A 14937-nucleotide genomic window follows, 5' to 3' on the forward strand; every position below is an offset into this window, starting at 1 on the left:
CTTGTGCTTTCAGTTGCTTGAGTTTAATATTGCTTTATGGTTTTTTTTAAATTAACTTGAGAGGGAGTGGCATAGCAGATAGAAAGCTGGCCTCAAGCCTAGGAAGACTCAGGTTCAAGTCCTGCCAGTGTGCCTTTGGGCAAGTAACAAAACCTCTTGGGTCCTTTAAGCAATTCTCAAAGACGGTAAGATACAGAGAATGTGTTGACTGACCCACATTGTTATAGGAAGTTCCCACACCTGAGAATTCTCTTTACCAATAAAATCACAGGCTTACTCGTAACTCCTCTTTAACTAAACGTTAAAACGTTCTATCTACAATGCAAGCTAAGTCAGTCATTTATAAATGGTATTTACACAGCTGACAAAAGTGAAAATCTCTTAAGCATAATTGATAGAAATGAAACACCTTCTACCAGTTTAAAATTTAATTTTAATGTTGATTTAACAGCAGAAAGAAAAACTTTAATATAAAGTTTTGCTCTTCCAATAGTAAACCTTGAATCACATGTCCACGAAAGAACACATTTCATTAAATCCATTTCATTTCCCAGTTTTTTGCTCCTCTGTTCCTGGTTCCAGCAGTTCCCACGTAGAAATATTGCTCCTATCCTATAAATCAAAATTTTAAAAGAAATCGTACAGCTACCTTTTTTCATATAAGCACCCGTTTTAAAAAAACAGTATTTTTCTTTTCAATTATACGTAAAGACAATTTTTAGCATTAGTGCAAAATTTTGAATTCCAAATTTTTCTCCTTCCCCTCCCCTCTTCCTAAAATGGTAAGCAATTTGATGTAGGTAATATATATGCGATCATGTAAGACATATTTCCATATTAGTCAGTTGTGAAAGAAGAAACAGACCAAAAGGAAAAAAAATAAGCATTCTTAATGGCAAGATTTTGAATAAGATTCAAAAAGAGATCCAGAGGGACCTCATGAGCCTTTATCATTTTTCCCAGTGAGAATTTTGGTGCCCTTCAGCCTCAGGGACTTGTCCTTAAAGAAAAGCAGTTTGTAAGCTACTTAAAGACAGTCACTCAAATACTCCTTTTAAGGAACTGTCAAACAAAATCTATAAATCTCTTCTCTCCAACTAATCCACAGAATTTAACACACATGGTAGCAACACTTCCCACCCATGGTAGCAACACCTCCAACCTCAAGATAAGGTATTTTAAAATCTATACCTTCTGGTACATCTCTAAAAAAAACAGGCATTTTTTCAGAAAATTTTGGAGCATGTTTACAGAAAGCATAAAGTGTTTAACTAACCTTAATGTTGATTCCATAAGCAGCAAGGTTCTGCCGGAGGCTATCGCAAGCTTGGAGCAAAGGTTCCCTTTCTAATAGCAACTGTTGCCTTTTCTCTCTCTGTAGCTTCTTGGCTTCTTTGGACAGGTCGGCTGGGGCAGTCCCTGTGCCTTCTGGTGCACCCAGGGAGTACTGACGGACTTTGGAACGAAACTGCACTAGCTCATCAACCACACTGTGCAGAGTAGCTGAGCTCCTATTTTCTGAAATAAACTAAACACAGACAAAATTCCATTATGAAAAAACACATACAGCTATGTCTGGGTCCTGATGAACAGCTCACAGAAACAGTAATTTTCTTGATTTGGTTCAATAAAGTTGATGCAATGACTAGTCCTAGAGTAAGCATTTTTTTTTTTTGGTTTGGGCAACATTTATATAAAGAAAGTGCTTGATTATGGAGTATTTGTATTTCAGATAGCAAGAAGAACAAAACTGTAGCAAAGTCATTTATAGATGTTTTGTCCAGCCATGAAGCATCTACTAGCCTTCAATTCCCCTTAAACTCTGTCCTCATTCCACGCTCGACAAAACGAAACTCTCAAACCAGAAACCAAAATAAATATATCAAGAAGAGCAAAGGGTGAAAATTGAAAGTTATAGTTTTCACAGTCATAGATATGGGGAAAAAAAAAGACAAAAGAGACCATCTCAATCACATAAAATTTCCATAACAGAAAAAAAAATTAAAAATCGATGAAGCTAAAACCAGGATACAAATTGTGATAAAAATCGTGTTAAGTAACTGACAAAAAAGTATGATAGATAAAATCTAAATAGAATTGACAAATATAGACCTGAATACTCAATCATTAAGTGGTCAAAATTGTAAACAAAGAATTTTCAAAAGAAGAAATTTAAATTGTCAGTAACCACCTGAAAATCACTAAAAAGCTAAGAAATGAAATTTGAAACAACACTGAGGTATCACTTCTCACTTATCAAACTAACAAAGATGGCAAAAGATGGGACAATTCATTGCTGAATACAGAAATAATTTTGCCTCCTTTTGGCCAATGAACACTTTTTTACTTTCTTTTTCTTTATTGCTATGATTAGCATTGCTAATATTACATCAAATAATAACCATGACAGCAGACATCCTGCTTCATGCCCATCTCGATGAGAAAGCTTTCAATATTTCTCCACTAGGAATAATTAGAGTGCAAAGAATTAGAAACAAAGTAGATGTCCATCAATCAGCAAATGGCTAAACCTAATTGTGGTACATGAATGTAACGGAATATTAACTGTGCTGTGAGCAATGACAAACATGCTGCATATAGAAGAATGTGATGAAGAGAAAACAGTTCTTCAAAAGCCCGACAACATGACCCTATATAACCCCAAGGTCTTTCATCTCGATGCTAACGTGACACAGTGTCCAGTCCTAACACCATCCTGGTGATCTTCTTTTGGAAGCACTCTATCCACATACTTCCTAAAGGGTGGCATTCAGACGTGAATACCCCAGGAATAGTCTAACAGAGCACAGGAGGACTATCCCCTCCTAGCTCATTCTGGACACTACTTTTCTTCTCATGCAGCCCAAGATTATATTAAATTTTTGGTAGTCATGATACAACTAAAGACTCATATAAGGCAAGTAATCCAATGATGTTACAGAAGTCACTGGATCTTTTTGAGCCCCAATATCCTTATATGTAAAATGAGAAGAATAATGCTAGCATTTCCTACCCCACATAATTGATACAAGGGAAATGTGTGCTAAAGCTTAAAGCACTATATTAAACTATTATCATCATCCTTATTTTTAACTTGATTTGAAAACCGTTTTGTTACAGAGACAAAAGCAAAAGAGCCAGATCAGTCCTGAGGAGTGGGGAAAAGGTTAATTAGCTGCTTCTGACAAGGAGAGGAAACAGCATGGTAGTGCCCCTGTCCTTTCACGATTTCATCCTGAGAAGCGTCTGATCTAAAAAAAACCAACAGGGATCTTCTGGACACTCTTAAACTCAGGCTTCAAAATCTGTAGAACATAACCAGCGTTTAAAGAGCTGGGGGTAGGGTGGAGGGTTGTTGGAAAAACTGCCTAGACTGAAGGAGACTTGGGCCACAATTCTTTGTATTCAGAGTAAAAGACAGACTCATTCTGGAGAAAAAAAAGGAACGCTTTTTTGGTAAAATGCTCTGCATTCTAAGTCACTCATTCATTCAAAATATGTTTTATGAGCACTTACAGCAAGGATCTTTCCTAATCTTTTAAAGGCAGTTAGACAAAAAAAGAAAATAGTGGCCATAAAACATGAACTAGAAACAAAGTGTCCAAGTTATGGTACATACACAAACACACACCCCCCATGGCACAGTTCATAGACAATTTATCTCAACAAGTCAAACACTCCCTGAAAACAGGAATGATTCCTTCAACATTTCTGTATCCCCCACAACACCTGCCATAAAGCTTTACATTTTGTCAGTGTTTAGTTTCTCTGTTGAATGAATGAGTATAAATTCTGGTATGTTCTTAAAAAATGTCATTAATAGAAGCAGAATCAAGATGGTGGAGAAAAGGCAGGAAGCTGTGTAAGCTCTCCTCAGTTTCCCTCTAAACAACTTTAAATCAAGCCTCAAAACAAATTCTGGAGTGACAGAACTCACAAAAGGACAGGGTGACACAATTTTACGGCCCAAGATAACTTAGAAGGACTTCAAGAAACGTCGTCTCACTTGGGTAAAAAGGTAGTGTAGCCCAGTGCAGGCAGTGTCCAGGTAAGCCAGCATGAGGTCCCTAGCCCCAACACAGATCAGCAATCAAGGCCCCAGGGTCCTGGCTCAGCAGGTCATAAGTGAGGCCTCCAGTCCCAGTGCAACAGGTGAACTGCCAGCCCAGGAAACTCCTGTGCAAAAGGCACAATTAGGCCAGGCAATCCCAGCACAGTGGGCAAACTACCAGCCCTGGAGATCCTGGAGCAGCAAGATAGTGACCACATCCCTGGCCTCCAGTGCAAGAAATTTGGGGCAGTGTCCTCTGTGACCATCAAAATGTTCTGAGCAGATCTCAACTTAAAAAGTCATGAAATTGATTGGAAAATGAGCAAAAAATAAAAAAGCCTTGACCATAGAAAGCTACTATGGTCACAGGGAAGTTCAAAACACAAGCTCATAAGAGGACAACAATGTCAAAACACCTACACACAAAGCCTCAAAGAGAAATATAAATTGGTCTCAAGCCCAAAAAGTCCTCCTGGAAGAGCTCAAAAAGGATTTCGAAAATCAAATAAGAGAGGTAGGAGAAAAACTAGGAAAAGAAATGAGAGTTGCAAAAGAATTATAAAAAAAGAGTCAACAGCTTAGTAAAGGAAGCACAAAAATTCACTGAAGTAAAACAGCTCCTTAAAAAGTAGAATTGGCCAAATGGAAAAGGAGATACAAAACTGAAGAAAATAATTCCTTAAAAATTAGAATTGGATAAGGGTTGAGAGAGGATTATAGTAGAAGAAGGAGAAAGGGAGAGGTAAGAACAGAGTAAATTATCTCACAAAAAACAGAAAAGAAAAGGTTCTTACAGTGGAGGGGAAACAGGGGAAGGTAAGAGGGAATGAGTGAATCTTATTCTCATAGGATTTGACTTAAGGAGGGAATAACATACACACTCAATTGGGTATGGAAATCTGTCTTACCCTACAGGAAAATAGGGGGGGAAGGGGACAAGAGAGTAAGGGGATGATAGAGAGGAGGGCAGATTGGGAAAGGGGGTAATCAGAAGAAAATACTTCTGAGGAGGGACAGGGTCAAAAGAAAGAATAGAATAAATGGGGGGGCAGGATAGGATTAAGGGAAACTGAGTTCGTTTTTCACAGCATGTCTACTATGGAAGTGTTTTGCATAACTGCACATGTATAACCTATATTGAGTTGCTTGCCTTTTCAATGAGGATGGGTGGGGAGGGAGGAGAGGGAGAAAATTTGGAACCCAAAGTTTTAAAAACACATGTTTAAAAAAAATGTTTTCACATGCAACTGGGAAATAAGAAATACAAGAAATGGGGTACAGAAATCTATCCTGCCCTCAGGAAAATAGAAGGAGAAGGGGAAAAGAGAAGGGGGGAAGAGATAGAAGGGAAGGCAGACTAGGGGAAGGAGTATTGAGAATGCATGCCATCTTGGGGTGGGGGGAGGGGCAAGATGGGGTAAAAATTTGGAACTCAAAATCTTGTGGAAGTAAATGTTGAAAACTAAAAATAAATCAATTTATTAATAAAAAAAAATAAAGATCACACAGGTCCTAAATAATGGACCCAGGAAACTGAGGTCTTTGGATTGCTATTGTTCTGCACTATGCCATGCTGTGTCTTCACAACTAAAAACAATTGCTGCAGCAAAAAAAAAAAAAAATTAGAATTGGGCAAATGGAAGCTAATGACTCTGAGAAATCAAGAATCAATCACATAGAATTAAATGAATGAAACAATAAAAGAAAATGTATAAAATACTTCATTGGAAAAACAACTGACCTGGAAAATAGATCCAGGAGAGACAATTTATGAATTACTGGACTACCTGTTAAGCCATGATTAAAAAAAAAATTATCAAGAAAAACTGCCCTGATATTCTAAAACCAGAGGGTAAAATGCTAACTGAAAGAATGCAATAATCACCCGCTGAAAGAGATCCCAAAATGAAACGTCCCAGGAATATTATAGCCAAATTCCAGAACTCTCAGGTCAAGGAGAAAATACTGCAAGCAACCAGAAAGAAACAACTCAAATACTGAGGAGTCACAGTCAAGATTACACAGAATTTAGCAGCTTCTACATAAAGGATTGCAGGCTTGGAATATGATATTCTGGAAGGCAAAGGAGCTTGGATTACAATGAAGAATCAATTACTAGCAAAAATGGGCAAAAAAAAGTAATCACTTTTAAATTATATTCCACCTGTAAACCTAGTGTTTCCATTAGCCATTACAGTACAGAAATAAATACAAGCCCCTGAACTTTATTTTGAGGTCCTTACCAATGGAACTGGATCCACAAATCTAGTCACAAGGAGTATACCTGGCAGGACTTCAGCTTGCCCAAAATGAATTTGGTACAGGCAAGAGACAGGGAAACTTTCTTCACTAAAGCTTTGATATTCAAGGGCAACTTGGACATCAAAATGTTCTGCAGTACCCTTTGACCCAGGAATAGGTTTGTATGACAAAGAGATTTTTTAAAAAAGGGAAAAGGACCTATTTGTACAAAAATATTTATGTGCTCTGAGAAATGACTAGCAGGATGCTCTCAGAAATACCTGAAAAGACTTACATAAACTGATGCAAACTGAAATGCACAGAGCCAGGAGAATGCAGTCCACAATAATAACAATATTTTGTGATAATCATCTGTGAATGACAGCTATTCTCAGCAATACAATAATCCAAGATAATTCCAAAGGACTTATAATGAAAAATGCTATCCACCTTCAGAGAAAGAACTGACGGAGTCTGAATGCAGATCAAAGCATACTTCTTTTTGGTCTGTTTTTTCTTTCAAAAACGACTAATATGGAAATGTTTTGCATAATTGCACTTGTATAACTTATATTGAATTTCCTACCATCTCAGGAAGAAGAGAGGGGAGGAAGAGAATTTGGAACTCACAATTTTAAAAAACAAATGTTAAAAATTGTTTTTACATGCAATTGGGGGAAAAATTATGATAAAAAAATGTTTAAAATGTTCTGAGGATAGAAAACTCATCTTTGCACATAAGCCTCTGAGCAGTTCCAAATAACACTGCTAAATAATGGACTTCACTGGTCAGGTTCACTACTGCTCTAGACCTCTGAGTCTGGTTTCTCTGTGTGTTTGTAAAAAGAATGCACTTCAAAAGCTTTCATGGCTGTGATGGTCCAAGTGATAGGCAAATGAGACTAGAGACTAGAGAATTCAAGATGAGAGAAATATTCAGGTCGTATGCCTCAAGACGAAGAAGAAACACAAACACAAGAATGTGGATAGTAGTTCTTGAAATGGTCATTAATGCTGAAGATTCATTTTTAATCTAATTCATTTATTACTGTTTTTCTTCTTCCTAACTCATCCTTTTTATACACTTTTTAAAAAAAATCAGATTTTTACTGATATCTTTTGTTCTAACATCAACTACATTTCCCCTCATCCTTCTCCCTCCCAGAGATCTATACTTTGTAACAGAGAATCTCTTTTGTTTTTATAAAAGAGGGAGGAAAACTGGTACAATCAGTCAACACAACAAATAAAAATCTGATATTCTATGCAATGTTCCACACTCATGCACCTCTGCAAGGAGTAGGGGGAGGCTAAAGGGAAGAGGAGAGCTACAGAAGGAAAAAGGACAGAAAGGAGAAAGGAGGGGGAAGGTGCCTTCTCATATCTCTCCTTTGGTTCTTGATATATTTGTAAGAGGCAGCTAGATGGTACAGTTCATTTGAATGGAGTTCAAATCTGGTCTCAGATTTACTAGCTATATGACCGTGGCAAGTCACTTAACCTCTGTCTGCCTCAATTTCCTCAAATGTAAAGTAGGGTTCATAATAGCACATACCTCCCAGACCTGTTATATCAAGTGAGACAGTATCAGTGAAGTGTTTAGCATAGTGCCTGACACATAGTAGGTACTTAATAAATGCTTATTTCTTCCCTCTTTATCCCTCAGCCCTCCTTCAGCTTCCTGGCATATCAACAGTTAGCTTTCAATCTATTTCTGTTCTGTAATACACTATCCTGCTCTCTCTCCGCGCTCCCCACTCTTTCATCCCCCCTGCCTCAGTTCTTACTAGCTTTTTTCCTGCCCACTGCATAGATTTACTTCTCTCAGTGGGCAAGAGGCAGTTACCACATTTCAAACTACTGCTTTTCTCTTGCTGACTCAGGAACACATTTTTGTCACATGAGAAATATTTAGTAAGAAGACAGATTATTGGACTGGGAGATACCGAATATTGTTATGGTTAAGATTTTTGGAGAGTATGACTTACCTGTCTACTTGAAAGAGAAATTCCAACTGTGTCCAAAAAGCTTTCAATATAGGAAACTATAGCACCATATACAGCAGGACTTCTAGGACAGTTAGCTTCCTGTTAAAAATTACAAATTATGTTTATAACTCAGTCTTTATCTCAGTGTGAAAAGAGAAATTTTTGGCTCTATGTCTAAATGTAAACACACTCCAGGAAGGCTGAAAAACTGAAAACCCTCCCCGCACTTCATGATTTAAAAACAACCACTCCTTTACTGGCAGCTAAGAATAATGGGTAGAAAGCTTGCCTGAGTTGGGAAAATTTATATGACTTATATTGCTGTGCAACCCTGGGCTACCAGGCAACTTTTTAAGATAAAGTTGCCAAGTAATTGTTGATCTGGATTCAGAGAGGTTTTCTCAGTGGGAGTTTAATGAAAACACAACTCCAAACCCCAACTCATTTACTCTATGCTTTTACATAAACTATTTCATTTGATTCTTGCACTGTCCCTAATGAGGCAAGCAGGCAGTTAATATTTTAACTTATGTGGCAACTTAGGCTCAGAGAAGTGCCTGGCTCAAGGCCTCGCAGCTAGTGAGGGGCAGGGGTGAAGATTCAAACCCAGGTCTGTCAGTCTTCTGAATCCTAGGTTAGCACTTTCCCTCCTAGACCAATGTGCCTCCGAAGTTTTTCACACTCCTTTCTTTCATTTTGTCCTCATCAACAACCTTGTGGAACTTCAGTCTATGGGACTAAATTTTAATATAGAATGTTCTAGGGGACTAAATTCCTGACACAGAGCAAATCTAAGGTAAGTTTTTAAAAATCCATTCAATAAAAAGGTTGAGAAATGACCCAGCTTTGCAGGTAGCCACATTCCTATAGGCTTGTTATACTTCTAGTGGTTAAGTCTATAAGCAAATACAGAGTGTGGACAGGGTTTTACATGATCTAACAGCAGAGTGACACAAATGTTTTTAATAGATATCATGCAGATTCTGCCAATGGGCTTCACTAGACTGGTTAAAAAGAAGCACATATTAGTGGAGATCCTGTACTCCTTTGTAAAGCTGTCTGAGAGCAAAAATAACACCAAACTCCAATTTTCCTGTGTTCATCATGGTTACACTAAACTTGTTTATTTGCAGTTTTGCGAATTAGCTCCTGATCTATATTCACTCTTGGCACTGTATTTGGGAAATAAATCTTTAATTATTTCACTTGACCTTTACCGCCCCCAAGGAGAGGGAAAAAAAGAAGAGAAGGTGACTGTTGTGATATGTCCAAAGATAGAACTGTACTTTGATAATAAGTCTGTTGTATTCTGATCTAGGATACTTTTTTTCTACTTGGCTTCCAAAGAATTGGGCAGGTAGGTGGAACAGTGGATAAAGCACTGGGTCTGGACTCAGGAAGACCAGAGTTCAATCTGGCCTTAGAAACCTACTAGCTATGTGACTCTGGGGCAAGTCACTTAACCTCTGTTTGCCTCAGTTTCCTGAATTGCAAAATGGGCATAATAATAGTACCTACCCAACAGGATTGTTGTGAGGCTCAAATGAGACATTTGCAAAGCTTTTAGCACAGTGTCTGGCACATGGTAGCCACTCAGTAAATGCTTATTTTCTCCTCCCCACCCCTATTTCCTTCCCCAGTACTGAGACTGGCCATGACTGGAAAACTCCAATCTTTGACAAATGAGAAACCTGAAACAAGTGGGCTAAAATATTTGAGCTCAAAGAACTTCTAGAAGAGGTCTGACAACCAACCACCTCTGAGGGGCCGATTTGACTCTAATGCCTTAGAATCTGCCATAAAACAGAAAGGAAGGCAAAAATAACTAAGATGAATAATATGAATAGTACCACGGCAGTACAACTATAGAACACACCTTACCTGTCAAGCTTGACTTGACTAGAATCCATGTAACTTAATATTCACTTATATGTTCAAACTTTTCACTTGCCCTTTTTATCTCTCAGTTTGGAATCCAAGTAAGGTATCAAAAAGTAGGTAGAGAAAATATATATATATGCCATGTGATGGAGTGATTTCCAGACTTTGGAGTGAGGCAGAGGGGAGTGCAGGTAAGGCTGGCTTTTAGTCTCCATTTCAGTTCCGAAAAGTTAAGTTGTAGGCCTAGGGTCTAAGTACTCACAAGGGACAAGTTACTTTTAATTCATCAGGTAAAGAAAAAAACCAGTACCTTTAGTTTACAGTCCTCTGAGAAGAGATTCCAATCTAAGTTAGAAGACATAGGAAGGGAAGGAAAATGAGATAGAGACGATATAAAGTAAAATGGGAGAAGTTTGCACTCCTTAAGCCCATGAAGGAAGAGTGAGGTTAAGGTGGCAAAGCAGGGTGAGGAGGAAACTGTGGAACTATGCAAACAACTTTCTTTTCCACACAAAAAGATCTCAATCTCACTATGTTGCAGCCTACACATGCAACAATACCAAGTCTTTGTGAGTGTCACCTAATACATTTTTGTTTTCCCATACTGCATTGACTTCTCTGAGTAAAAGTTGGCTTACAATTTTTTTATTTAATATTTAAAATATTCTCATGTTGGAAGCAAATCTAACTATAAATTTCCTTTTTGGTTGCTGAATTAATTAATTAGAATAACATCAGGTAGAAATTAGGTAGAAGGTAAAAGGTAGAAATTCCTTCTAATAAATGCATTCTCTATTCACAGATACCTGACCAAATCTCTCTATGTAAAATTAACCATATTTTAAAAGTTCCCTGTACACATATGAAAAGTCTTATCCTTGAGAAAATATTCTTAAAAGTGTTGTTAATCTCAAAGAATCACAGAATTTTGAACCTGAAAGAGACCTGAGAGACCACCTAGCCCAAGCCCCTCATTTCACAGACGATGGCACTGAGACTCACAGGTTAAATAACTTGCCTGAAGTCATAAACCGTGTTACTTTAAGAGTCAAGAGTACCCAAGTGTGCTGCTAGGAAGGCTGAGGCTGATGGACTAGCTTGAACTCAAGAGTTCTGAGCTGCAGTACAGCTAAAAAGAGTGACTGTCCACACTAAGTCTGGCACCAATATGGTGAATTATTAGACTGCCTAAGGAGGGGTGAATTGGACCAGTTGGAAAAATGGAGCAGGTTAAAGCTTCTGTGCTGATCGGTACTGGGAATCAAGCCTGTGAGTGGTCACTTCATTACCAGACTGGACAAAATAGGGAGATCTAGTCTTCAACTCTGTAGCCCCCATTCCCATTGACCCCCCCCCAAAAAGAGTCAAGAGGGGAACCAAAGTTCCTGACAAGGATCCAGTATTCTTTTCATTATGCTGATCTACTTCTACAGTGGTTTTATTTTTCCCATCCTAAATTTAGAAATCATCCATAATGTTAAGTTCAAAATTAAGTTTTGCTAAATTAACAGGGTTTTCACCAAGTATTAAAAATCTGGGGCACACTGACTTCTTCATAATTCTCACCTATTGCATCACAGTAAGGCAAAGGAAGAAACAGACTTCCCCAAACACTGAAATACGAAAGAGCTACTAGGCCCATGTTCTTGAGTTGTCAGTTATTAAAATACAGGTCTCTCCAATAAAGTTAGCAGGATTCCCTTCTCATCATTCTTTATAAAAATAACAACATAATCTGTCTGTATTAAGCAACAGTACTGTGGACAGCTGCCATTTTCTGAATGCTATATCCTAATGGGTTACCTTAGTAACAGCCTTAAGCTGTCTGTTGCCATGTTGAATGAGGTCCATAATTGCATCAACAGCCCTGTGGGTGTCAAAGTCATCTGCAAATGCAGCCTTGATCGCTATTTTGGTGCTAGTTAGTCTTTAAGGAGAAAAAGTATTAGGAAAGACAAGAAGGCATCAAAGTAGATTTGTCATCTACCCCAAATAGGAAACTTTTATTAACAAAAAACAACAATCATTTCCTTAATCAAAGAGAAAGCATGTAATTTATACAATCAAGGAGCTCATGCTACTCTTAAAAATGTTCTTTCCCTAGTAGAACATTATAGTAGTGATTTGGGATTTTTCTGGCTCCACTACCCATGATTAGCAGCCTTTAACCCTCTTTACCATCCCTGTAGCTCGCTGGAGTCTCTAATCTTTCCCTTCCCACTTGAGGCCCATGAAAACATATGATTTAGATCTCCCCACTCTTTAGATTTTCCTAAAAGTACCTTGTATGATCTTTCTTTTGCCCTATTTTGCTTTTTTCTGTGTTTGTGTCATATTGTCCCCCACCTTTAGTAAAATATAAGCTCAGGGGTAGTGATTGTATCATATTTTATCTATGCCTCAAATATCTCCAAAACTGTTAAGAGCTGGAAAACAGGCTTGGGCAACAGCTATGACAGATGAGGATACTAAGGCTTGGAAAAGTGACTTGTCTCAAATCACAAAGCATTTAAGTGGCAGAGGAACATGGGTCCAAAACCTGATCTTCTGATCCCAAGGGGTTATTTGCATTTCTCTGTCTACCAGCAAGAGAACTGCTGAAGACCAATTGAAAAAGATCAAACTGTTACAAATGGTAAACTTTTAAAAGGCAAGGACCTTGTCTATTAAACCCACTGTAAGCACATAAGCATCTTCCTAAGTGTGTTTTTTTTTAACAATTATGAATTTAACAATTTAACAACTATGAATCATTAGCAATTATTAAAAACTAATTAATCAGAATAATGGTATAATCATACCTTACTTCATAAATTTATCCTAAGATATACAAAATCAAAAGAGAAGAGAATCTTGAATTCACAGGAAAAATTATTGTGCTTACTACCCCAAATCTCAAAACCTAAAATTGCTTTGGACAGAAATCAAAAAATACATTTCATGTTGGCGTAGTAGAAAAAGCACTGGAGTAAGAATTAGGAAACTTGGTGTAACCTAACTCTACTACTAGCTAGTTGTATAACTAAAACAAGTGACTTAACCACACAAAATCTCACAACTGTTAGAATCTCAAGAGACAAAAGTGACTGCAGATATCCACAATGAAACCTTTATATAACAATGACAAAAAGTCAGATAGTCTTTGCTCAATGACCTTAACACTTAGCACAGTGCCTGGCACATAACCAGAACTATATAATTGCTTACTCCTTTCCCTTTCCTTCCCCCCAACTTACTCTCAGGATTGTTGTGAAGATCAAATGAAATAACACATGTAAAACACTTTGCAAACGTTCCAGTGCTATATAAGTACTAGCTATTATTGTCACTATCATGATTATTATTATAGATATCATGTCTCCTCCACCAGTTCTACTCTTCTCTAGGCTAAGTACCTCTGTGGCTTTCAACCAATCCTCTGATGGTACAATCCAGTCTTTTCATTCCTCAAGGTTGTGCTCAAATTTGTCAGAATTATTCCAAAAACATAATCCCCAATATCCTCAAATAGACAATCTGAGCAATGCAGAATACAGCATGACTATCATTTCCTTTTATTGCTTCTCCCTATAGTTTTAAATACTCTCCAATTAACACAGCCTAAGACTGTATTAGTTTTTTTGGCTTCCATGTTACACTACTCAACTTGAAAAGCACTAAATTACCAAGATCACTTTCACATGAACTCTTCTATCCTTAACCATGCAATTGATTTTAGGAACCCAGGCTTTATAGTATTTAGCCTAACTTTGTAATATTTAGCCTAATAGTCTACCCTATTAAGATCTTTTTGGATCCTCACTGTTCTCTTCCTTTCTTGAATTCACAAACCTCTTCAAGTCTAGGAGAGAAAAATACAGAGGGTCATTTGCCTTTTTTGGATCCTCAAATGAAACATTAAGATGCATATCTTACCTTTCCCAGAGTAGGTCCTCTCTGATGGGATCACACACCAGCTGTCCTTTCATATATGCATTGGCATCATCAATGAAAGAAGCTATTCCAATGAGGTGGTGTTTGGCTTCATGCATGTTGTCATCACTATAGTCTATTGCTAAGAAAGCAGAGATTTCCATTAAGGTTGTAAAAGCTAACACATCACAAAATGAATATAGAAAATACGTAAAATTCATTCAGGGGAAGCATCATGTGGAAGAAAGTCAATGGAGTAGGAGTCAGAAGGATTAGATCTGATTCCTGGCTCAGCCCCCTACTGGTTGTGTGGCCTTGGACAAGTCTATTTAACTTCTCTGAGAAGCTTCATCACCTGCAAAACTGGGGTGACATCTGTCTTATACACTGTTCTGTTTATAATCAGTATCAAGCACATATATTTAAACACAGCAAGGTTTCCTACTGGTATTTTCCCAAGAGACCACTGTACCCTGTTGTCAGCCCTAATACATTAAAATCCTTTAGAAATTAAGCAGAAGAACAGATTATTCATAGGTATTCGTGGTTCTCCAAAAGTATTAGTGGGTGTACATGGCCCTAATTATGAGGTGACCTGATAAACAATTACAAATCACTGTCCAAAGGAGAACCTGCAGAAAGACCATTTAGTTCAGCAGGTCAACCAACCATCTCTCCACTGACAAACAGGAACAAGAAATGACTATGCATAAGAGAGTTTAAAAGAGTTCACCTTCATGAAAGAATGGAAAAGTCTAGAGAAATATGGTCAATGACTGTATCATACAGCAGATCCTTTAAGGATGTTAAAGAAGAAGGGGAAGTATAGTCAAATCTTTAATCCAAACACAACATTTAATAGTA

At 37.6% G+C, this 14937-nt stretch overlaps 1 protein-coding gene across 2 annotated transcripts in view; it reads right to left on the minus strand.

Moving 5' to 3' along the window:
* Nucleotides 1-415: 415 nt before the first annotated feature.
* The window catches only part of LOC114046272 (probable cysteine--tRNA ligase, mitochondrial), a 61258-nt gene continuing 46736 nt past the window's right edge, over nucleotides 416-14937 (minus strand). For both annotated transcript variants that reach the window (XM_027866560.1, XM_027866561.1), the window contains 5 exons: nucleotides 14077-14215; nucleotides 11965-12088; nucleotides 8281-8379; nucleotides 1277-1528; nucleotides 416-612 (listed from right to left, as the gene is read on the minus strand). In XM_027866560.1, coding sequence (XP_027722361.1) covers nucleotides 544-612; nucleotides 1277-1528; nucleotides 8281-8379; nucleotides 11965-12088; nucleotides 14077-14215 — 683 coding nt within the window. In that variant the 3' untranslated portion in view covers nucleotides 416-543. The remainder of the gene's footprint in view (nucleotides 613-1276; nucleotides 1529-8280; nucleotides 8380-11964; nucleotides 12089-14076; nucleotides 14216-14937) is intronic.

This window comes from Vombatus ursinus, unplaced genomic scaffold (assembly GCF_900497805.2).
Source record: "Vombatus ursinus unplaced genomic scaffold, bare-nosed wombat genome assembly UNPS02014781.1, whole genome shotgun sequence".
Taxonomy (NCBI): Eukaryota; Metazoa; Chordata; class Mammalia; order Diprotodontia; family Vombatidae; genus Vombatus; species Vombatus ursinus.